At 42.8% G+C, this 24,657-nt stretch overlaps 1 protein-coding gene across 7 annotated transcripts in view; it reads left to right on the top strand.

The window, feature by feature from the left end:
- Positions 1 to 401: 401 nt before the first annotated feature.
- UBXN7 (UBX domain protein 7) overlaps positions 402 to 24,657 on the top strand; it is a 31,575-nt gene continuing 7,319 nt past the window's right edge. For 2 of the 7 annotated variants that reach the window (XR_008467085.1, XM_054206351.1), the window contains exons 1-10: positions 402 to 538; positions 3,723 to 3,870; positions 5,883 to 5,950; positions 8,911 to 8,976; positions 10,899 to 11,011; positions 17,246 to 17,392; positions 17,782 to 17,872; positions 19,024 to 19,151; positions 19,588 to 19,981; positions 20,721 to 20,800. Coding sequence is in view for 6 of the 7 variants with exons in the window: in XM_054206351.1 (XP_054062326.1) it covers positions 463 to 538; positions 3,723 to 3,870; positions 5,883 to 5,950; positions 8,911 to 8,976; positions 10,899 to 11,011; positions 17,246 to 17,392; positions 17,782 to 17,872; positions 19,024 to 19,151; positions 19,588 to 19,981; positions 20,721 to 20,800 (1,311 nt within the window). In the remaining variant the exon portion in view is untranslated. Of the gene's footprint in view, positions 539 to 614; positions 1,288 to 3,722; positions 3,871 to 5,882; positions 5,951 to 8,910; positions 8,977 to 10,873; positions 11,012 to 17,245; positions 17,393 to 17,781; positions 17,873 to 19,023; positions 19,152 to 19,587; positions 19,982 to 20,720; positions 20,801 to 23,281; positions 23,721 to 24,657 lie in introns of those variants that run through there. The other 5 variants (XM_054206346.1, XM_054206348.1, XM_054206349.1 and 2 more) reach the window with 5 other exon arrangements.

The following is a 24,657-nucleotide window of genomic DNA, read 5'->3' on the forward strand; positions in this document are numbered from 1 at the left end:
GCCTGACAGTTCCCTTGCTTCGACGTAGGCCTCTGTGACGAGGTAAATCGGTGTGGAAGCAGAGGCCTCATGTCGCGAGTGTTTCAGTAACGCCGCTAAGGCCTCTGCTGCCCGAGTCCCCGCGATTAACGAAAGCGACGGCGTTTCAAAAGCCGTGGAGGCCGCTGAGGCGGCGGGGCGGGCCGCGTTGCCATGGCGACTCCCGCCTCCCCGGGCCCCTGAAAGCGGCAGGGCGGGGCGGGCCGCATCGCCACGGCAACTCCCGCCTCCCCGGGGGCCGCTCAGGCGGCGGGGCGGGGCGGGCCGCGTCGCCACGGCAACTCCCGCCCCGCCCCGCCCCGCCCGCGGCGGCCCGGCGCGGCGCCTCCCCGGCGGCGGGCAGAGGAAGGGCGCGGGCGGGTGTCGCGCCTGCGCAGAGCGCGCGGCCCGGCGGCGTGCGGGTTGTTGTGCGGCGGCGGCAAGATGGCGGCGCACGGGGGTTCGGCCGCCTCCTCCTCGGCGCTGAAGGGGTTAATCCAGCAGTTCACCGCCATCACGGGTGAGGCACACGGAAGCCGGGGCCCGCCGAGCCCGGCCGCCGCCGCTGCGTGCTTAACGGGCGGCTCCCGTCCGGCCCCCGCCGCCGCGTCAGGGGGCGGCCGCCCCGGCGGGCCGGGGGCGGGAGGAGCGGGCCGCGGCGTGAGGCGCTGCGCGGGATGAGGCGGAGCGGCGCCGGCGGGCGGCCCCGGAAGGCTCCCCCTGCTCCCCGGAGGCCCTGCTGCTGCCTCCGCGGCCTTCCCCGAAGCGAGAGGCGCTGGCGAGGCCCGGGCCTGTCGTCGGAGGGGCTGCGGGGCCCGGCCCGCTGCAGCGGGTGGTGCCCGAGGCCCGCCCCGGGCACCCGTCTTGGGTTCCCCCTCGCTTTTCGCGGCGGCTTGGTGGCGCCTCCCGGTTGTCCCCGGTCGGCCGAGCTTCCCCGGGGTGCCGGCGCTCCGCCCCGCCCCGGGAGCCGCGTTCTGCAAATAAAGCTGACCGCTGGGAGGGAGGCTGGAGCTGAACCCCGAGTCCGCGTCTAAAGAGAAATAAATTCCTTAGAGCATGGCCGACTTACTGAGATTTTAGTTTGCTGACGAAAAGAGCAAGTCGCTTTTAAATTGAAGTTTGCGGCAGGTGATAATTCCTGCTTTGGCTTGTGCACTTTGAGTGCGTGACCCACTTTGCGTTTAATCTGCTTCACGGTGGCTCCCCTTTGCTTACGGCATCGCCTATCAAACGCTGAAGGAGCGTGTCATGGAACATCTTCGGCTTTTGGTTGGTCTAAGTGAAATTGCTTTTTACTTCGGTTGCTGTAACCAGCTCGATTTCAGGCTGCGTCCCTGTACACAGCGTTGGACGCACTCAAATCCTGAAGGGGAGAGTGGAGGGGGTTCAGTACGCTGTGGACATTCCACTGGGAAATTACTGATCGCTCAGCTATCTTTAAAGAAGCCTTTTGTAATAAACCCTCTCGAATAAAAAGCAACTACAGCATATACATTTTCATTATAGTATGTGCCCTGTGTTTTCTTTTCAGTAGTGCCTGAGATATTTGCTAAAAAACAAACCAGAAGAGGCGGAGTCGTGCTAGTTTGCTCTTCCTGACAGCTTCTTGTGCTTACACTGATGGTTTACATTAAGCGTAAAAGCACCCCTCTTATGCTTTCGAAAAGGAAAAAAAGAACCTGCCTGGGCTTCACCCATCCACTACTGAAGTAGAGTTTTGAAGTGTTGTTTTTCCATTTTAACAGAATTTAAGATTATATCTAAAAGGGTGTTGTTACAGAGCCTGTCTTGCTGTTACTGGCGTGATTTGACAGGTACTCAGAAGCACACGCCCGCAGTGGTTTGTGTTAGCAGCTTTCAACTTTAAGTGCACGAGATCACTCCTGTCGGTGGGGAAGAGGCTGAATGAATACTATACAGCAGTTTGATTCTAGTGTAGGTGATAGTGGGGAATGAGGAGAAATAGTCCTTGATTGTATTTCTCTTATCCAGAGGACAGAATTCTGTTTCTTTGGTGTTCTCATCCAGGAAAGTGTTGCCAAGGGAATATAGCTCCCATGTATCTGTACCAATGAAATGATGGCATCTCTTTGAAATTTGCTTTGAGGCTTAACAAGTATTTAGTATTTTCTGTTTGCCAGCGCAGGCACTGAAAACAGTCATGTGATGGCAGTTTCCTTAGGAGCGATGAATAATCAGTGTGAGCACCTTCTGTGTTGGTATCTCCTTAAATATCAAAGGGTTGAGTATAATTTTTCTTCTAATTCTTCTAAATTAATGACTTCACATGACTGTACAGTGAGGTTGTAGGGTGGTGTGAGTATTCCAAACTATACAGGTGTTGTTTAATTGCTACAGTTGACATTGAAATGAGCGGAAACTGCCAAAGAGCGGTTCGTTTGAAGAATGCGAACTTGATGCTTTCGCATCATTTTTTGGTATGTCACTAGTTTTTATTTTGTGCTTTCATCATCTCGATTAAAGTCTTAAAATACAGCTGACTGCCATCGGAGTACGCTTATCATGGCAGGTTGGTTTTTTTTGGAAAACCAATTCCCTCAGGAACTTGGCTTTCTCTGGGGTTTGATGTAATGGTGCGTATCATTTAGGACTGATTTATCTCAACAGTTTCAAAGTGTATTCTCTCTTATTAGTCTGTTCAAACTAGAGCTTCTTGAGTCTTTCCCAGAAAATCTGAGAAACGTCCAAATGCGTTTTGCCCAAACTGATGTTATCTGTGATTCTGATGCTGGGGAAAGTGTTTTCTTCGTTTTGGTGACTTGCAGTGAACCTTATAAGAGTTACTACAGATCCAAAAGCTACTCCCAAACTGGTTCAGCTGCATTTTGCCACTCTTCTTCCCTACCAGCCTTCCCATATGAAAATAAGCTCTTTGGCAGCCCACCACCTATAGAGACAGATGCTGTAGTAAGTAGACACGTAAAGGGTTTGGTGCAGGAGATGATGAGGGTTCTTCCATTGATGGTATGGTGTTTGAGGAGTAGTTGGGAGGCAGAGGCTGACCCTCTGAGGAAAGAGTTACAAATGATGCTTAGAATCATTTCGTTCTGCTTAGATCATTCATCCTAAGCAGCAAGAATAAGGCTGCACTTTGTTGCGCTTTGGAGAGATTTTAATAAATGTTAGCCGTTATACAAATCACTGTGCAGACAAGTCAGACAAGTACTACTTTCTCCCTCTTGGCTTCCCCCCCCGCCCCCAGCTAAGTGAACTGAGCTTCTGGTTTGTTTTCGGCTTTTAGCGTTATCAGTAAAACAGAGTATCTTTTCTTCCATCTCTAAATATCTATTATAAGTAGCTAAAAGACTTTATCAACTGATTTATATTCACCCATTAAAATGTTAAGTTAGGGAGGATTTTTTCGGTGTATGCCTACTCGTGTTTTGAAAGTTGTACCAGGAAAAGGTCTGACCTCTAGACAAATAGAAAAACTGTGCTAAAATCCCTCAGATTGCTTCCACTAAGTTTTCTTTTGATGGAAGGTATGCGGGCATTCTCTTCCCCTGTGAGACATGTATGTTCATCTCATTTCATAGTTGTATTTCAGAGGTAAATGGCAGCTGATGAACTTTTCTGTCTAATTATTAATGCTTTGAGAGAAAAAGCTTGCTGGTCAGCTGTTCCTAGCGCTTCCAATCAAAATGCTTTGCAAAGAATGCTTTAATTTTTCTTTGGCATTACAGGTGCCAGTGAAAGCGTGGGAAAGCATATGCTTGAAGCATGCAACAATAACCTGGAGATGGCTGTCACCATGTTTCTGGATGGTGGAGGCATAGCAGAGGAGCCCAGCACCAGCTCTGCAGGGGTGTCTGCTGTTCGACCACACACTGAGTATGTACCCAATGAACATGTCTGTAACTAGTCTGTCTCAAGAATTTAATAGCATAAGGCAGAACAAATAAGACAATTGTCACTTCTAACCTGCTGTCAACTCACTTTAATATGTGCTTTTTTGATGATCTTGTTAAATTGATTGCTCCAATATTGTTCTGGGTAATTAAGTTCCTATTACATAAGTTGGTGTGTAGGAACATAAGTTAATCTCTCTTGCACGTACTTCAGAAGTTTTCTGTAGCTTATACATACCGTTTTTTGCAAACAGAGCTCAAGAGATTAAAGTGGGGATCCAGTAGTAAGAGATTCTTGCTTTTCAGTTGCTCCAGTGATCTTGCTTTACATTAATTTGGTGGTTAGCAAGTTCTGTTGTTTTGGTTTTTATAAATGTAGTGACCTTACTCCCATTTGTAAGGGTTTTATTGTGTTGTTTTAAGTGTAACCAGATTTGGCACTAGAAAGGCTAGATTGTGTACACTAGTATGCAGAGGAATAAGCCACTACAAAATCTGCATCAGTGTCTTACACATCAGACGCCAATAAAATAGAGTTGTTCCACTTGAGCATGGTGGAGTGTCTTTCAGTGCTGCCTGTTAATGCGTCTGCTTGGGATAAGTGGAATATTTTGAGTGGAAGGTAATTGGTATAAGTCACGTTAATTAAATACCCGAAATTAAACCTAGCCATGCTTTTGTCTGTATGAAAGTCTTCAGGAAAAAGACAACTAACTTTTAAAGAAATGCTTGCCACTCACACTTCTGAAGCACATGTATAAATTGAAACAACTGTTTAGTACTAACCCTTATAGTTGATACAAGTGCCTTCCTGCTTGAACCTTTGACAGGTAATGAAGTTAAAACTCTGTATCTGTAGGTGTTAGAGTTCTTATTTCTAGTCAACTTCTGGCACATCAGTGACTCGAGATTCGAGTTTTTATTGGAATACTTTCTTTTTTATACTTGACACCCTCCAGGTGCTGGTCAGCTTAGTGTTACTTCTAGGAAGAGAGAACAATAAATATGCAAATGCAAAATGGAGAATAACTAGCTTCACAGCAGCAATCAAAGATGTGGAGGTTAATAGCAAGGTTAGTGCATCTTGCTGACATTATGAGTTACGTTTTGAAACCTGCATGGCCAAGAGCCACAAACTGCACCCTTTAGAACTTCGAAGAGTCCGAGGGAAGAGGGTGCTTCAGCAGTAGTTCATAGGCAGGATATAGCAATGGATTTCATTGGGTGAGCCCCTGCCCTCGTTCGTGTAGATCCATGAGCCAGGTGACCACCCTGAGTAAGTGATACTGTTTCAGAGCCCTCGTGATTCCCTTTTTTCTCCTCGTCATAATTTCAGATTGTTTAGCAGTCTCTGCAAGTGTAACTGGGCTGTTGATATGTGAGGGAGCCCAGCTAGGTAAGCAAAGAATGGCTTCCGAAACTGGGGGAAATGGCCATTTTGACCCTTTTGTTTTCCTTCCTCTGGAAAAGAGAGCACTGTGAGTTTCATGTAGAAGCAAAAAGCCTTACAACAGAAGAAAGCTTATAATAAGGAAGATGTTAATTTTTTTCCCTCTATGTAGATAATGAGGGGAGGAGGGTGGCAAGTGGATTAATTTGTAGCCTTTGCTAAGTTTTAAGAAACTTTTCCAAGTTTCAAGGCAGTTGTTAAAGAAGAAAAAAATGTTTGAATAGTTGGTTGACAAAGCCTGGGATCTAGTCACACAGGGATCTGTGTAATGTTCTGTCAAGACTTAGAAAGGTCGTCCGTGCCAGATCTTAATGTAGAATATACTAAGTCCTGCTTCAGTGCCATGAGTGGGAATGGATGGTCTCTTGAGGTCCCTGGTGACCCCAAGTCTCTTGATTCTGCGCAACGGTACAACACCTTCCTTAGTTGATTCAAGTTGCTGGAGCCTTTGGAGCACAATGGGATGTGGTTTATATACTCGGAATATACTTGGAATATTACCATCTCTCTGATTATTTTTTTTCCCCCCCCTTCCTCTTTGATAGGGATGAAGTACGAGCTCCAATTCCTCAAAAACAAGAAATTTTAGTAGAGCCTGAGCCCTTGTTTGGAGGTAGGCTTGGGTTCTTATTTTGGGTTTTTTTTGTTTTCTTTACTTTGAGATGAGCAAACTGACAAAAGAAAAACAGAAATTGCTGAATGTGAAGAAAGCATTGTATGTATTTTTATTGTGTTTTTTGCTGCCGCAACTCTACTGCCACGTAACATGATTGCATACTTGGAAATACACCAGTGTTATTGAAAACCTCGCACATTAGAGGTGCTACATTCCCAATGGTACCAATTTGCTCACTCCAGTTTCATGAGACTTTGTGAGGCAACAGCCAATTAGCTCTGATAAGTATATGTCTGCGTTCCTGGGGTTCAGAACCGTGTGATACTGCTGTGGAAGTGTTCAAGGTGGTGGGATAAAAGCTTGAGCTTTGACTGACGAGTGGAAATGAAGAGGACGAATGCATGTTTGTCCGGGAGATGGTAGAAGGGCTGAACTGTATGATTACTCATTGTTTTCTCCATTTCTTATTTAGGAATTTAATTTGCTTTCTAAACTGTACCATGCAGCAGGTTTTCTTGTTTGTTTTCTGAAGCAGTGTATCACTTTGGCTTTTGAAACATTTTTTTGCTCTAAGGAAGCAGGTGATGGAAAAGCTATTTTCTTTCGGGTGCTTGTCTAAAACACTGTTTAGTACTCATGTAATACGCTAACATTCTGAATCTCAAAACCCCAGTCTCAAACCATTTTTCCTTAGTGGTTCTTTTATAGCAGCACAGGGGTGGAACTTCTGTAGCAGGACTGGATTGCCTGGTGCATTATCCTCTCCTTTTCTATAGCATCCATGCCTGTATGGAGATCTAAGGCTCTTTCTTTTTATGCTGACTTCCTCTAGCCTTGTGAGACTCTTTGTATGGTTTTTGCCATGTCAGGTGGATTGAGTGTCTTCCCATTTTATCAAGGAAGGCATTCCAAGTGCTCATCTTTAAAGTGGTCTCATACCCATAGGAAATGTTCTATTGTTTAGTCGCCGTGCTAGAAAGGAGGAGGCGGCCAAGCTTCAGGTTTATCCCTGGAACTGGTTTTCTGTTGATCCTTTTTTTCAGTATCAGAGAGGTCTTTAGCCAGGATGCACAAGCTGAGAGGTGGTTCCAGAGGAAGATGCCCTGCTAAGGGTTCTCTGAAGATACTGCACCAGCTTATTCATCTGGCTTTCTTTGTGGCTCAACAGAGGTTTTGACAAAGGTCTGTAGTCTTCTGTGGGTTCAAGAATCTAACAAGTGCAGGAGTAAGATCTGCTGACCCAAGTTCTTGGTGCTTTTCTGTCAACCTGTCACACGCTGATCTCAGATGCACTGTCACTGACTGCCCTACTGAGTGATCTGTGGATCAGTGATAGGCTCCTGGCACTGTCTCGTTCGCCAGTGCTAATATGGTCACTAATGCCTCTTCTGTTTATAAGCTGTAGCAGCCTGACAAGCCAGCTGAAGCTGGAGAGATACTTCATTTGTTTTTTTCGGCTCTAACCTCAAAACAGGGAACTCGCCAGTTTCTGGTTTTAACAGTGTCATATTGAGGTGGTTGTAGGAGCTTGGGTTTTCTTCTAGATGAAGAGACGACCTCATCCATTTGTGCTGTGCCAGATACATGGAACCCATCTCACACTACAAAAGATATGAGTAAAACCTCTGTCTGGACTGCTGTGAACACCTTCACCAGCACTGCCAGGCTGTAGCTAAGCCTGGCAAGGGAAATGCTGCTTTTGCTGAAGTGGTCCTTCAAGTGCTATTCTTAGCTGTGGTTAAAGTTGCTCTGAAGTTGGCTTTAATGGGGTTGTACTTGTGCCTGAGCATTTAGAGGTGAAAGAGATGTTACTTACTGGAGTTAAAAAGGCATTATTCATAGGTGTGTTCCTAATTCAGGCTTACTTTCTGTGATATTCCTTGGTTCTCTGTACCAGAAGAATGCAAGGAACAAGAACTGTGTACCGTTCTTTGCTCTTGGTGTGGCACAAGATGAAAGATGCTGCATGCGCTGTGGGTGCAAAACCAGAAAGGTCTCTAAAATCAAATTTTGGAGGTACTTGTTATGTGACGTCGTACTTTCTCCACCATAAGTAATTTTTCTTATTAAAGGTTTCTGGTGGGTATACATTGTATTTAGATTACTCGGTTTAATTTATTTATTATTTATCATGTAACAATTAGGCTTTTAAAGTTCTATCTAAAATTGTTCTGCTTTCAGTTAATAGTAATGCAGATTAATAGTTGCAATAAGTCTTGTCAGGCAGTTTTGGTTTGCACCTGAAGTACAGTGGTTGTGCTATACCATAGGACTTCAGTGGCACTTTTAGGTACTATTCCAGTTTTCTGCCTGGGCCACCGTCTCTGTCCAGCTGCACGTGGTCTGTTCTGAAGGTTTCCTTGCGGACAGTGGCACTGAATCCAGTGGAAGAGCTTGGCTGTTGCCAGTCCAGCCAGGAAGTTGGGAGGGGGTCTGGATAAGAGAGTAGAAAAATGAAACGTGTTTCCTAAAAAAGAAAACATTCTTCCACAGGGTTTAATCTTTTGAAGTTTAAGATTGAAATCTACTTTAATCTCAAATTTAATCTAAAATCTCAAGTTTAAGATTAAAGATTAAAATCTACTTGAAGGTCTTTTGTAAAAATCTTGGTGGGAATTGTAATATGTTGATGCTGTGACAGCATTTCCACTACACACTGATGGGCTGGGGTGAGCCCATCAGAAAGGACTAACTTTAAACTTCTGTGTTTTGTTGAGACATGTTTTGTTTTTGGGGTAGTGGTTGCAGGAGGGAGGATATGTTAGGAAATTTGTCTTACAGATTACCTATTTCCATCCTCTCATCCTCCTCCAGCCCTTCCTCATGACCTTAGTCCCCCATAATTCATGCTTTATGTTCCTAATCTGTTGTCCCGCACGTGATGGAAAGTACAAATATGTAATTATTTTGATAGCATTATGAAATAATTATCGAAATACTTTTTTTATTTTTCTCAGCTCCTAAAAGACGCAGACCTGCGCGCTCAATATTTGATGGTTTTCGGGATTTTCAAACAGAAACCAGTAAGTGTCTAAACGTCAGTAAGCTAGAGGTTCAATTTTTGTCTAATGCAAGTTAAGATTGAATGATAGTTTCCATTGTAAGCTATGACAGTTTTCAGTCATTGAATGTTTTTTAAATTGCCTGCTGTATAGCAGAAGGGTTTGGTTTTCTGTTCATTTTTGTTGTGTCAGTGCTGTTTGCTCACATGTCTCTTCCATGTTTGTGGTACAGTTAACGTTGTTAGTTTATTGTTCTGGGGTGGCTGAAGGGAAAGTACTGAACAATGGATATATGAAGCAGGTAGTGAAGATGTTGGTCCACATATTTGCCTGTGCTACGTAAGTAAAGCCTGCAGACGGTGTATTCTATCTGCTTTCATATGGCAGATATTTCCCTGATAACTCTAAAAAACCCAACTTTTTCTGCTCTAGAGGGAATTGAAAAGTGGGAAGAATCTAACACCCATGTAGAAATTAAGTTCATCCACTGAATTTTTCTTGTCTAGATTTGAGTAGCCCTGAGACTTCTTCCTTGGCTGCACACAAGGTTCTCTTGAATTTAATTGGTGTTTACCACTGTCTGTCCGTTCATACACGGAATCTCCAAATGACAAAGCACTGGCTGTTGTTTAAGCCATTAAGTTTTATAGAATAGGATTCTTTGACAGCAGAACACCAGATATTTCACAGCTGAGTTAGAGCTGTTGTGCGGGTGTTATCGCTGACGTTGCTGGAGTGTTTTGCATCGCCCAGGTTCCCATATACTTAGGTGCTGTTGGATGCTGAACTGAAAATGAGTATTCATAATTACTTTCTTTCCCCTGACAGGTTTTCCAGTAGTAATGAACTTGTCAAGTACTAAAGTCACTGGCAGCTGTGTAAATGAAAATATACCATTTACAAAATCATCATACCCTTAAATTTTCTCTCACCATCTCCACTTTGTTATAAGGCATTTAGAGGTGCACAACATGTAAAACCATTGTGAGGGTTTATAATGAAACTTTATCATGCTTTTTGGTAAAACTTCATAGATGAATGTCACTGTCTGGCTATGTCTGAAGAAGTGTCCCTGGCCATGAAAGTCAGGATTATTTCCTGTCTCCGGGGCCTGCTCCACAGGGATGCTTTTTTCCCTTTGGGGATCCAACGGCTGTTAAAAAATGGCTTGTACACTATGGCCATTGACAGCTCCTTTCACTACTGGAAAGTTTTCGGTCGTGGGATAGTTATTCCCCATTTCAGCTGACTTGGTTCCGTAAAATACATTTTATCACTGCATTTTTATGTAAGCAATTGCTGTGATTTACCTTTATTGCGTATGATCATGTGTATGTAGGAAATATGTTCTGTATTATTTTAAATGGAATTGATATCACTAAAAGAAACCTGCTTTTGAGCAGGTACTTGGGGATAAACAAGTCTGAAAACCCGTTCACCTGAAAGAGACAGTGGTATCCTGAGTGGGAAGAGTAGATATTTAATATAAACATCCAAAGATATTTTTCCATGTAAACTAAGTTTTGTTTTTCTTTTTCTTTTCTGTGGGATTGCCTTACAGTCAAGAAATAGAAACACTGGAATAGAAATATTCAGAGTAAAAGTTATGTGCTACAATCTAGCTCAGTTTCGCCTTTTGAAAGCATCACTGAGGACAAGCCACTGCTTTTTTGTGCTCTTTTGTTTTCAAATATTGGTATATGACCTCCTCTGCCGATACTCATGTTTATTAAGATGTTTTTTAAAACTTATTTAAATGCCCAGTGCTTGAGAAAGCTAGGAAAAGCCAGGGTTCTTACCTTACATAGCAGCTAATCTCATTCAGTGTGGTCTAACCGTGTGACTCTAGTGCTGAAGTTTTTTGTATGAGTGTATAGTCAATAATAAATCCATCTTTTGAGTATTTTGTCTAATTCAGCTTCGTTTCCTCTGGGGCTGTGCAGTTCGACAGGAACAGGAGCTACGAAATGGAGGGGCAGTAGATAAGAAACTCACTACTCTAGCAGACCTCTTCAGACCTCCCATTGATCTGATGCACAAAGGCAGCTTTGAAACGGTAAGTTTTGAAATTTTGGTGCAGTTCCTTATGTGATGACTGTGTACAGCGTGGAAGCCTTGTGTTAGGCTGCTGGCATGTATGGGTCCATTTGTCGGATGATCAGAAAGTTACAGAGGACCATACAGTGCTAAATATTTGATGGACTGCATGTGGAAATGTGGATGACTTACTGAAGGATTTAACTGAAGACCACATTGTTTATGTTTCAATGTCAGTGTGGCAAATCACGCTTGGTGAATGACTTTAGTGCACAAAGGAGGCCGGTCAAAATGAAAAAATTGCATCCCTTGAAGTATCTCTGTATAGCGCGATACAGAAAAAGCTGGGGTAAGATTGCTTTTGATAGGTGAGCAAGTACTTCCCAAGGGTCTATGTAGTTTGCAGCACAGTCTTGCTAAGAAGCTGAGGCGGAGTTATGTTAACACAGCTAAGTGGTTTCTGATACCTGAGCTAGTAAAAGTATTTGCGTGTGTCTTTGTCATGAAGGCACAACTTTATCTTTAGTAGAGGTCTCGCTTTTCTATAAAATCACAGTGCTTGTCTTTTGCATCTGGTAGTGATGGGAAAAGAATCCAAGAGATTGTCTGGCTGAGGAGGAGACTTAGCTTTAAATAATTCCAGGTGTCACCTTTTCTGTCTGTGTAGGCATGTGTGGATCAAGTCCTAAGTTGTTATGGTATGGATCAGTGACTTAACTAGTGATTAGAGAATATGCAAATGGGTATATATTTTTATTTTTTGAGCCCATAATTTCTAGATATTCTTCAGAAGTTGCAGTTACTACTGAACTTCCACCTGGTCATCTTTAAGTAGCTGGATCAATTATAATTATATGATGATTTTGTGAGAATGCAAACTAATGATCAAGTGGTGCAATACAGATGCTGCAAACAGTGCTAGAGATCTGACTTCATGAGCTGAACAAAAATATTATTTACATTCTTTTCACATTTGCCTATCCTGCCATGCACAAATCTTAGAGCACTGCTGGAGAAGTTTTGGGGAAGTGTGCCTTTACTGAGTTTTCAGCTCTCGTCCTTTTGGCTTCATCTCTCTTTTTATGCTTCCCAAATCACCAGGGATCAGTTGGCTTGTCACTAATTCCTGTGTTCTAACAGTGCCCTCCATATATTTAATCTTCTAACAAAATTCCAGGTTTGAAGGGAAGCTGACAGAGGATAGCCGCCTCTGCCTCAGCAGGTAATTTGGTGCGATGGAAGCAGAGGAGCAGACTGAAGTCGCTGGTGCTGAGGCATCCCTGCCTTGTGGTACATGGTTCAGGGTTTACTTCAAACAAAGTTGTGCCAGGCCCTCCCAACTGATGATACCTGCTGGGCCTGTGGTTCACAGCTGTTTGTGAACCAAGCGAATGTGTGGGTAAAGTCAAAAGTAAAGGGAATTCACGTGAAAACAGCCAGTGCTGCTTCAGACTGGAACATACACAGTCAGCCAGTGCCTTCTGACCTCGGGTGTGCAATTTGAGATGTGTGCTAGTCTTTCCTCATGCTTGCTGAAAACATATCAAGACTTTAGCAATGTTGATTGTGGCATCTGCCACAGTCAAAAGTAGTTTCAGAGGGTGAAATAACTGATTGATAGATTTAATTGTCCTAAAGTCTCTGCATTCTTATTCAGTCTTGTAAATTAAAAACAAAAAACGAAAACAAAAAAACAAATGGGCGTGGTGGTTTGTATATATACATTTTGTCCTGTTCTTTGCAGTAACTCAAATTTAAAGACATGTACACTTTCTGGTATTCAGCTTTTTGTGTTCTTGTACAGTTCGTTGTCCCATGGGACATTCTTCATTTGAAACTGGCGGTCCTTAACTCCATTACAATAAAAGCCTTCAGCTTCTCAATTTGTTTTACCTTTTATGACTGTAGACTGCTGTACTGCTTCAGCCTGGGACAATGTCAGGCCTCCTGTGAATCCAGTGACAGGAGTCTCCCAAAATTAGCAAGCTGCTAATAGTGTCTTCCTTCTCTGTACGCTTAGATAAACATACATAAACTAGATGATAAATCAGAGATATTTATTACATTCCAAAGTATCAAGGACTAAATACTGTCATTTTGATGCTCTTGTAGTTTAGTGTCAGTCTAAGTGGGGTTTTATTATTATTATTGGTGGTGTGTGGTGTACTCTCACCTCCGGAGGGGCGTGCAGGAACATTCTGCTGTGTTGTGCTGTGTACGTTTATCATAGGATCATTTAGGATTTATTACTTTATTCAAACTTAAGAAGAGTGGCGGCATCTGGTCTTAAGATGTTCATGTATCTTTGTTGTTCATCTTTTGTTGCTCCTCTCTGGGTACTCTAAGGTTAATTTTGATAGTAAGTAGATTTGGTTATCTTTGGTCTTCCCCAAAAAAACTAATTTTTTTCCAATTACAAAGAAGCTTTGTTATCAGTAAGGTACTGAAAGTTGCCATTTCATTTTAACTCAGTAATGCTAGCTTTTAAGAGTAGGTGAGAATTAACTTTCATTGAGGAGAAGTTTTCAGGTGTTGAATGATATTAGGTTTTTTTTTTTAATCTGTGAAAAAGCAGTGTGCTTCACATACAGAACAACTTGTGATCACTATACTTGTAAAGTTAAGTGTGTGATTAACTTAATTACGCCACAGAAATGTGGTGAAACAGATTTGGCACAGAAAATCTGTAAAAGACTTTATTTTAATCCTGCGGGCCTTTTGAACATGATGGCTAAGCCACTGGATGTTAGTTACCTAGTGGCTGGTAGAATGGGGCTACGTAAACCAGAGGCAAACGAGTGATATGCCAGCAATTTGTTAACCTGAATTGCCTTTTTTTTCCTACTAGAAAATTTGAGAAGCTTTCAGAACTTAAATACACAGTGTCACTGAAGTCTGTGTTTGAGGAGTGTCGCATGGTTATATGATTAGGCCGTTAAGAGTCAGTTAAGATTGCACAAGGGACTTTTAGCTGTCGGTTCCTGACTGCAATATTGAGCTTTAATGTGTATTAAGCTTCAGAGTTACCTCCTTAATGTGGAATCTGCTAGGAATAAATCACTAGAGTATAATAAATACAAAGCATGTTTGGTCTGTAATTTATTTAAAGAACAGCCTGGTTTTTTCTGATGTCAAAGACTGCTTTCAGGAATTGCAGAGGTGTTCATCTCTTCATGTGTGTGATGTGAGATATGATTTAATTTGTGGGGGGTACACACCAAATTGACTTTAGTTTACACTTCGTGTTTAGGGAGGGGATAGTTCTGGCGTGTGCAGTTCAGTGCTTAACGCTCATTAGGAGTTCAGTACTTCTGTGAAGTGACTGTATGTAATGTGGCAGAGTTTCAAGCCTGCCTATATGAAATTTCCTTGGTTTACAAGTTAAAACCTTTTCTAGCTGCTCCCTGTTTTACAGCTGATGCTGACTTTTTTTTTTCTTTGCATGTAGCAAGCAGCAATAGTTTGGAAGCTAATCTAGTCATTGTACTCAAATGGTGCAATTAACTTCGCATAAAGTGCTTCTAGACTGGCCGTTTGTATAAGCGTAGCCTGCAGATGCACCTTTGGCACAAGAATGGCTGGTTAATAGAAGGATGTGTATGCCCTGTCCTGCACTGGCCCAGGCAAGAAGCCTGTCTAGCACAGATAGGATAGTTCTTGTTAGATAATCTCGTGCTGTGACTTTCTGTCACCTGTTATCTTTCAAACTGAATCATGCTTGATTAGCAGATGTACAGAAGGTCACAAGATGATGGCTCCACTTCCTTGTTTCCTTTTACTGACGTAGAGGAGCAGTGCATTTCAGCAAAGCTGAGCAAAGAAGAACCACCACAAAATTTGTAAACCATATATGGTTCAGAAAAGTCAAATGAGAGGAAAACACATTATTGTTAGTAGTGCGAGAGCTAGAAGTTATCCGTCAAGATCCAGTACTGAGTGTAAAACAAGGCTACTTTCACACACTGTCTAACCAGATTGCTGGTTTGTTGCTATCAGTTGTCGTAGTGATGAAAAATGTGAGTGGGTAGAAAAGGGAAAGGTAAACTTAAGGCAGATCAGTTTGGTTTTGTTTGGGTTTTGCGTCTGGCCAGTTGTATCTGAGATCCACTGCCTGTGTCTTTGAAAGTTCCTACTCCGCTGATTCATGGAAGCTTGAACAGAGATGCTCGCAGGGAGGTAGTTCTGTACTTACCCTGTCTGCGTGCTCTTTTCAGTGCCTGGTGCTGGCCTTTGTACCTCTCGAAGGAGGAGGAGAAATGGGGGGCAGTTCATGTTGGCAGTAGTGGATCTAAAGCCATCAGACATAGCTTTCAGGATATGCAAGCCAGCTGTTAAGTCTTCTGTTGTTCTCTTTGTCGCTTACCAAAATGACCCACCAATATAATCTCCAAACCCACAGTGTTTATTCCCCCCATGCTTTTCTCCTTCCACCCGCCCCCACCCCCTCAGAAAAACCCCAGTAGCTGTGTAAGAGCAGAGTTGTGTATGCATGAGTTGGTAGCAATTTAACTGTGTCCTTTCAAATGTTAAATGTGAAGCCTGTTGTTTTTAGAAGGAAGCTAAAACTAGTTTCAAAAGCTATACCTGCTCTGCTGGTGAAAACTCATCTTTGCAAATGTTCCGTGTGGAATTTCCTGGTTGCATCCTTTCGAGGACCTTAGCTGGAAGGAGGAAAGGTAGAGCCAGGTTTTCATTTTCACTAATACTGAAAAATATACAAAGTAAGTGTAGCAGAGTGAGACACACTTTCCAGCTTTCTAGTTATATATTTTTGAGTTTGTTCTTTTAATCCAATATGGATTACACTAGAACACAGCACTAAGGCAGTCCAATTTACTCAAATAACGTATGGATTTTTGTTCCCTTTAATCTTGGACAGTACCTGTAGACCTCATCTTAAACTGATTTCCTAGAATTAGTTCTCAAAAATCCACAGCTCGCTCAAAACAAGTCTTTTACATAAAAGCATAATGACTATATTTAGGACCCTTACCAGTTACTCTCGGTGTCACCTGCCCCGCTTTTCTGTCCTGGTGACCAAATACTGGATTCTGACACTGTAATGTTAGTGGTAAGTAGTCAGTGTGAGGTCCCTTACCTCCTTACAGGAGGCCTATTCCATTCTTCTACATTTATTTTTTTTTTCCTTTGAGTAAAATAAAAATTGGCTCTGCAGGTCACTTGGCTGTGCAGATAAATTTTGTAGAGTGAGATTCCTCACTTTGTGAAGCTAAGTGTGTGGGGTTCACATGTCTGTCTATCACACATTGGATAGGCTGACTATTCAAAAGTGCACTGGCTAAAATTCGTTTTAAAATTAAAAACTTTGGTTTGGGGAACAAAATATTGCCCAAAACAGCAAAATCTTGCATAACATCCTAATTCCTTGAATTTGCTGTTAAGTGCATTACCAGCAGGATGGTGGGCACACTTATAAATAAATACCTTTTTTCTTTTTTTAAAAGGAAAGGGAGCTCATATGCTAGTTCCAGTCTTTCCAGGCGGTAAGAACATTCCTGCTGTTGATATAGCCCTCTTTTTTTCAACAGGTATGACAGTTCAGCGATCAGAATTACATTCTTGATCAAACTCCTACCATTAACTTGCCACCAAGCAATCAGACAATGCCAGCTTTGTGACTCAAACCAGTAAGATTTCTTCCTGCACCTTCCCGTTTTCCTCCCCACTTGCAGTCTGGATAACGAGCATCAGAAAAGAGGATGCTTAATTTGGCAGTTGCACAGTAATAGAGTAACTCAAAACTTGGAGAGAAAAAAGAAAACACGCAGAGAGGGGGTCCTGTTGAAATGATGTCAGTCCTCTGTCAGTTATGCAGTCTACTTAAATAGAAGATGATCCACAGGTTTATCTTTAGAATGAGCAGGTCTTTCCTCTGTTGTCAGATCAGTGTGATTGACTACAGCCTTCCCCGAACAAATACTTTGTTCAGCGTCCCTGTGTCCTTCCCCGTCCCCCCAAATTGCTTTTCCCACTCTGTGCTTGACTTGTTGAAATCCAGCAGCTATGTTCATCGATGCGATTCTGTAATTCAACCAGTCTCATTTAAAGCGGGTCTTTCAGCCCCGCCTTCCGTTTTGTGGACGCCTCTTCACTAGCACTGTCCATCTTTCTCACTGTGAAGGGGCTTTCGTGAAAAATCTGACAGCGTTAGAAGCCATCACTGATCATTGCTGGCATTGGTTAAGTCTGGCTCTTCAGTTTTGTCTAATGAAGTTTTTCTCTCTGCTTACAGGCCAAGGAGTGTGGTCAGATGCAGAACAAATGGCTCATGATAAACATTCAGAATGTGCAAGATTTTGCCTGTCAGTGTCTCAACCGCGATGTCTGGAGCAATGAGGCTGTGAAGAACATAATCCGGGAACATTTCATTTTTTGGCAGGTGGGAAATTTAATGGAGCTGTGCTGGTAACTTGGTGTCCTGGTAGATGGGGCAGTGAAAACAACGGACTACTTTGAATAAAACAGCACTGTTGCAGTTCTGTTGGTGAACTTTCAGAACAGATGCAGTAGTTCGTGGAGATGTAGTTCATGGATGTGCATTTGAATGCAAAAACTGTCTTTCACTTGTGCATTCAAGATGTTACCACGTAGCTTCTAATACGTGAACTATTGTAGACGTATTTTCAGCTTGTGAGAGTTACTGAGAACTGTATGTACCATTTGTAGTGTATACTGTAAAACAGAGAAAAACTTTGTACGTTTTCAAGATACAGTTTGTTAGTGTTCCCTCTCCATCCAGTAATTTTCTTCCAATGTGGTGTTTTGTAGGTATACCACGACAGTGAGGAAGGACAGAGGTACATACAGTTTTATAAACTAGCAGACTTCCCTTATGTCTCCATCCTGGATCCCAGGACAGGTAAGATACGTGACCGTGGGTTACCTGCAGTTTATATATCCAGTGAGAAGGACTGGCAGTTGTGGGCTAGTATACTATCTTTCACAGTATGTGTTACATTCACCTGAGGATCTCAGTTACGTTGTTTTGCGCTCTGAGAGACCTTGTTGTCCTGAAAGAGTGAAGAAGTATGTTTTGGAGGGTCTAAGGGAATAAAACTCGTGAGGCTTGCTGAAATTTTGTGTATTTGGTTATCATTCTTGAAAGAGTTTAGCAAGTACTTTGCTAGGAAAATGAAGGTAGTACCACCTGGTGGTAAAACTCTGAAATGAATGTCTTGTAAGTGTCCTTTTAAAAGCTGCTTGAAATCATCTGATGAATAAACTACAATATTTGTAAGCATTACGTGAATCTGCTTCTTGCTCTGTGCACGGTAGCTTTGTGAGGCTCAGAGACGCCATTAAATTGCATCTGAATTTTGAAAGACCATTTTGTCTTTGGGCTTTCTGTTTGAGTTTGGTTTTTGTTTTTAACTGAAGAATCAAACTTCTACCTCCCCTTCTGGGTCTTATGAAATTGTTACTTTTTCTTTTGTATACCACCTCTCTTTCTTCTTTTATCATCATATAATGCCACTATATCAATTGTCTGGTCTCCTGCTTCTCAGAACTGAAGTAATAGTGTCTGTAGTCAGAGCTGAGATTTCTTGCTGTATGACTTAAACTACCCAACCCCTTTTTTTTTTTTTTTTAATGTTGAAACTGAAGTTAGAGTACACTTCTTAGCACTTTACTTGTGGAAACAAGTGCTGTTTGCCAAGGTGTAGAATCAAAGCAGGCAAGAATGTAGAAATGCTTCTTCATAAACTTTGGCTTTTTTGGCTTTTATTCCTTTTGATGCCTAATTCACCGTTCTGTGCACATGTTCCCATGGATAAAAAGAAAAGAATGGAAATGAACAGGGTCTGTATTTATATGTGTCCGTGACTGAAATCTTTTCAAGGGGGTGAATGGAGGAGGCTTCATAATTATCAGGTGGTAGCCTGTAGGAAGCTTCAGTTCCACAAATACGGCCTCTTACAGTGTGCATGCACAGCAGTGAATTGGTGTGTTTGACCGCTGAGCTGCAATCTTTTGCTGAAATTACGTTTCGTGACATCTTTTGTTCCCTAGGCCAGAAACTAGTGGAGTGGCACCAGCTAGATGTGACTTCTTTCTTGGACCAAGTGACTGGGTTCCTGAGTGAGCATGGACAGCTGGATGGCCATTCTACTAGTCCTCCCCAAAAATGCTCTCGTTCAGTAAGTATGAGGCCCTTTGGGAGGACTGGGGAAAACCGAAAGAAAATGTTAGTGTGTCTTTATCCTGCTGTACTGATTTCCCATTAAGTAGTATAAAGAGAGTTAATGAGTTAGTGCAAGAGCATGGAAAAATACGGTGTGCCAGGGAATGCCTTTTCGCACAATAACTATTTTGTTATTATTTGTGCAGTTTGTGCTTTCAGCATTTGTTTTGGATTTAGCAGTCACAGAATTGTGCGTGTGTGGAAGGAAAATATATCGCTCTGTTTGAAACTCCAAGGAGTCGTCGTTAAGTAGTCACAGTATGACGAGCTTTCCATGGTGTTTGCTCCTGACAGTTTTAGAAGCTTCTCTTCGGAAGACTGATGTCCTCTTGTTTTTCAGTATGCATTTAAAAGCAATTTTTATGTATTTGTGTTATGTCTGTGTTCAACAGGAGAGTCTCATTGATGCTAGTGAGGACAGCCAGTTGGAAGCTGCCATCAGAGCCTCGTTACAGGAGACGCATTTTGATTCCTCACAGGCCAAGCAGGAGAGTCGGTCAGATGAGGAGTCCGAGTCGGAGCTTTTTTCTGGAAGCGAAGAGTTTATTTCGGTTTGCGGATCTGAGGAGGAGGAGGAATCGGAGAATCCTGCCAAGATGAGGAAGTCTCCGCACAAGGACTTGGGGTATAAAAAAGAGGAGAGCCGGAGGCCTCAGCCTGAGCCCCCTGCAAGGACTGAGCCTGGCACAACATCAAATCACCGAGTACTGCCTTGCATTGATGCAGGGATACTGGAGGAGTCAACTGACAAGCCTGAAAGTACATTTCAGGGCCTAGATGTGAATGGTAAGTTGCCACTTTTTTTTTATAGTGACCTGTGTTTTGGGTTTTTTTCCTAAAAATCTTTATACGCTGACAAGCATGGTTTCATCCATTGTTTTGAAAAACTAAATCTTTTCTTCTGTCTTACTCCGTCCTTGACACCAGCTGTTTGAGCGGTTCACCTTGCCAGCAGCACCACTTTGGCATACAAACTGCAGAGTTGTGTCAGTCACTGAGCTCAAGTTTCTTAGTTTGAGACCTTGTCCATGAATAAAGTACGCATTGGTGTAATGCGGGTGCATACGCCAGGGCTTCTACCAGTATGGTAGAGAGAAGCAGAGAAACATCAGCCCCACCTCGTGCACAGTTAGCTTGGCTGCCTCGACGGTCTGGACTGAGTTTTAGTAATGCAACTTTGGCGCATACAAGCGAGTCCCCGGAGCCTCCGTTCCTCCCTGTGGTGCCTGAGTTGGGGTGCAGCTGTGAGGTGGTCTCAAAGGCAGAGGTAGCACAGCGTGCTTTTCTCTGGGAACGATGACTGTTTTCAGTCACTCCTATTAATTCCTGAAAGAGTCCTGAGTTTGATGTGTATATTTTAAACACATGTGGTAGAAGTACGTCTTCATAGACTGGAGCCTTATATTTGTCTCCAGTCCCTAACCCTGCTATGCTGCACAGTAAAGCATGCCCCCTAAAATCTACAAAAGAGCTCAATTCAGCTGCCTTGTTGTTTGTTAACTTGTAGTAACTTCCTTTATGCTAGGACCAAAGGCACAGCTGATGCTAAGGTATCCAGATGGAAAGAGGGAACAAATTTCACTGCCCGAACAAGCTAAACTTCTGGTGAGTGGAGTTAAACGGAATCCTTGTTTGAGTACAGGAAACTGGAGAATTTCTTTCCCTGTGGTGGCACGGTTGAAATCAGATCTAGTGAAAGTGGTATATCCAGGGAGCGCTTGTGCTGTCATTCTGCTGTGTTTCTTCCCTGTTGTTCCTCTCTCCGATCAGGAGATTCTGCTGGCTCTGCATGTTTCCATTGCTGCTTGGGTTGTGTGTACACTCCGGTGTCTTCCTTTGTCCTAAAAGTGCTGGTTTCCTTTCTGAAATTACTCTAAATGGCTTTTGCATTCATCATTAAGTTACTGTAAAATGCTCTCAGGTCACTTGTTTATGGTTGTTTGTTTTTTGTGGTTTTTTTCTAAATGGAAAAGCTCAATCGTTGTCTGTGGTCAGATAACGGTAAAATCAAAGGCAAAACTCTTCATTCTTTTTCTCCATCTCTTTCACTGTACTTCCACACCCCCTTCTAGACACAAATGACAGAGCAGAGTTTGGAGGAAGTTCTCCCAAAACAAATTCATTATAATACTATTTAATTATTGTACTTTGGGTACAATATTGTTGAATATCAACTGCGCTTTGGGCTTGTTTTCCTTGGAGAAGTCGATGTGGATGGCATTTCCATCAAAATTTTGCAGGTGCTTGTCTGGAAGCAGTGTGTATTCCTGTTAGCTGTGAGTTTTTATGGCACAGAGGCCAGTGAAGCTCATTTTAGTGAAATTAACCTAAAACCTGTGTATTGAAGTATTAGGGAAGGCAAAAGCACACCTCCTCAGAAGGATCTCGTGCAGATGTAGAAGAAAAGTGTCATGTCTCTTACAGACAATGAGACTATAACCTGGTCTGCAGCACTCTAGGAGTGCACAGTGTCTCAAGCTCATATTCTCATCCTTAGATGAGAATCCTCAGTCTTGAAAATAAGGGGGGGGGGAAATTGCTTTTGTTATACTGTCAGTGCTCTCAAAACCAAGCGTAAGTGGGTTGGTTGTAGACTGCCTGCAGTACTGCATGTGGAGTCCTAGGGCTGAAATATGAAGACTGAGAAACACTGTCAAGAGCACCGCTGTTGCTGTAGGAGTCAGCTTTACTTTTTAGACCTTCATTCTTGCTTTCTCATAGCAGTAATTGGTGTATAATCTTTATCCAAGTACTCTTTTATATCTTAACTGCGTTTTGCAAGCAGTCTCTTAAAGTTGCATGTATGATTAAACGTGTAGCACTTTTGATTACTTACTTAGTTTATTTAGGTGGTATGTAGATGTAATACTGATATATTCCTGATAATCCTGATTTCTGGTTTGACTCCTTTTATGGACTGAGGTAGTTAAAGGAAGTTAATCTCAGCATGTGATTTCCTTTATTGCCGCCTGCTCTACAGTCAGCAGAGGAATTTAAGTAAATCAAGGTTTCTGGGTAAAGTTATCTTTTTGTTCCAGAGCTGAACAGGCACCTTTTGTGCTCACGTCATGTGATCTTTTAAAACCATTTCAGTCAGATCAAGAATGAGTCTCAGGTGCTTCTTTGTGAGCATCATTTCCATGCGGATTTTTTTCAGCCCTTAGTTGCTTCCATTTTAAACCTGTCCAGAACTATAAAGAGAAATTGTTTGAGGAGAGGAGTTGTTTAAACTTCTAAAGTGTAACTAATGATAAAATGTTGCTCTCCCACCACCACTAGCTCTTATTAAAAAACATTTTTTTCCTTTTTTTAAATCATTGCATTGTTATCAATCAAGGGTGTCTTCTTCATGCACTGTTATCTCCAGGATGTGCTTATGCTTCCAATATTACTGTAATCCTTTTTTTTCCTCCAGGCAAAAAAAAAAAGGGCAACACTGTCTTTTTGTAGAAGTAATTGCTCATTGTGTGCAATTAAGTAGCTGACTTCACTCTGTTCAGCAGCTCAGCCCTCTGTCTGCATTGTTGCCTGAATAACTTTAGTCGTCTGCCAAGTGTCGTAAGGTGTGCAGGAAAGGCTGGCCTTTCAATGGGAGAGGGAGGGAGATGTGGGCAGTAAACTTAACTGAATTTTTACATACGGTTATTTTTAAAGGAATTTTGATCGTCCTTACCTGAAAAGGAGGTTAAGCCCACTTACTTGCTTTCCTCATCAGACACAGGCATTGTAATTTGCAAAGCCTGTTGGAGAACAGTCCAGGTAAAAGAGGAGGTTGGGGCGCCAGTCTCCTAATACTAAAGGTTGGTTTGTGTGTGGATTTTGATGAACTTGGAAGAAATATCCGTGCTGGTACTTCCCTGGTTGCTCTGCAGTCATCAAATCTTGGAAATGTAAAGGTTGAAAAGGATCCCTGGAGATCATCTGGCCTAACCCTCTGTTGAAAGCAGAACTATAGATGAGGTTATCCAGGGCCCTCTCAAGCTGAATTTTGAGTACTCCCAGCGAGGGACATTCCAACACTTCTCTGGGCAGCTTACAAGTTTAATTTCTCTCACAGTAATTATTTCTCTCGTTCCTTGTATTCAGATGAAATTTCCTCTGGAGCAATTGTGTGCATTGTCTTTTGTCACCGTGCATCTTTGTGAAAGAAATGCCTTTATCTTCTCTGCATCGGAACACTGTGATGATATTCCCACCAAGCCTTTTCTAGGCTGTACAATCCAAGTCCTTCGGCCTTTCTTCATGTACCGAGGCATGCCCAATGCTCTAGTCATTTTGATGGCCCTCCACTGGATCCTCTCCAGTTTTTCCGTGTCCTTCTTGAATGTGGAGAGACCAAAACTGAACACAGTATTCCAAGTGTGGCCCGGCAGAGTGGTGGAATCATATCCCTTGATCTGCTGACAATACTCTTCTTGATGCAGCTCAGGTGTGCTGTCGCTGCTGCAAGGGTGCACTGCAGACATGTGTTGGAACTTTCTTGATGAGTTTTGACAATCTCCCCGTGACATTCTGGATCTTGGCTCAAGGCAAGCAGCAGGCTTCCAAGACTCAGAGTTAGTCGGCAGTTGAGGGCTTCAGTCCCCCGCAGGAGTCCCCTCCACCAGCATGCACTGCTTTTCCCTGATGGTTTTGACCTACTGAGTAGGACCAGTGGGTCCAGTTGTGTCTTCCAGTGGAACTTGTTTGTCCTCTCCATTTATTGCCGAGACTGTATTCTTTTTTTTCCAACTGATCTTTTTTTTCCGACTGATTTGTTTATTTTTCCTCCCCAAATGATAGGGTAGCTGCTGTTTTGCAGCCACAGGTCTCCAAGGTGCCTTATCTTGCAAGTTCCTGTTCTCCCTGTGTTTGTGTCATGCCTCTGGTCATCCCATTCTGTCTGCACCGCAGGGCCTCAGTTCTTGCCCTTGCAGCATTGCTGCCAGCATCCTCCTGCTTTCCTGCTCTGATGCCACAGAACAAGCTGACCTCTTCCTGCAGCTCCTTGACCTCGTGCTCTGTATGCGTCGATGCCCCTAAAACATTAGGAAGAGTGCTGTGGGCTGCTGTGATGTGTCACGTCGGCACCATGTGACCGACAGCTTTCCTACCAGAGCACAAACACCAAAGTGAACAGACACCCAAGTGATCTCCTGAGCCCCTTGCCTGTGAGCTGCAGCAGTAACTGCCAACTGCTTGTTTGCAACCACTTTTTTTTTTCTGTGTGCTGCGTTGCTGTGGTCCCAAAGCGGCAGCTAAATAGCGAGGGGAAGCTGGTGGAATAATTGGTACTAGTAGAAGCTTAATACTCTTAGCTTAGCTCGTTACACTTAATTTACTGGCAGAAATTGCACACCAAAACTATGCAAACAGTATTGTTGGGACCCCCTTATTTTTTTCGTATTTTCCATTTTATTACCTAGTAATTGTCTTTTTTCCCCTCTTTAAAACACTATGACTCTTCATTCTGCCTGAGTCTT

Source organism: Rissa tridactyla, chromosome 6, assembly GCF_028500815.1.
Source record: "Rissa tridactyla isolate bRisTri1 chromosome 6, bRisTri1.patW.cur.20221130, whole genome shotgun sequence".
In the NCBI taxonomy this organism is placed as follows: Eukaryota; Metazoa; Chordata; class Aves; order Charadriiformes; family Laridae; genus Rissa; species Rissa tridactyla.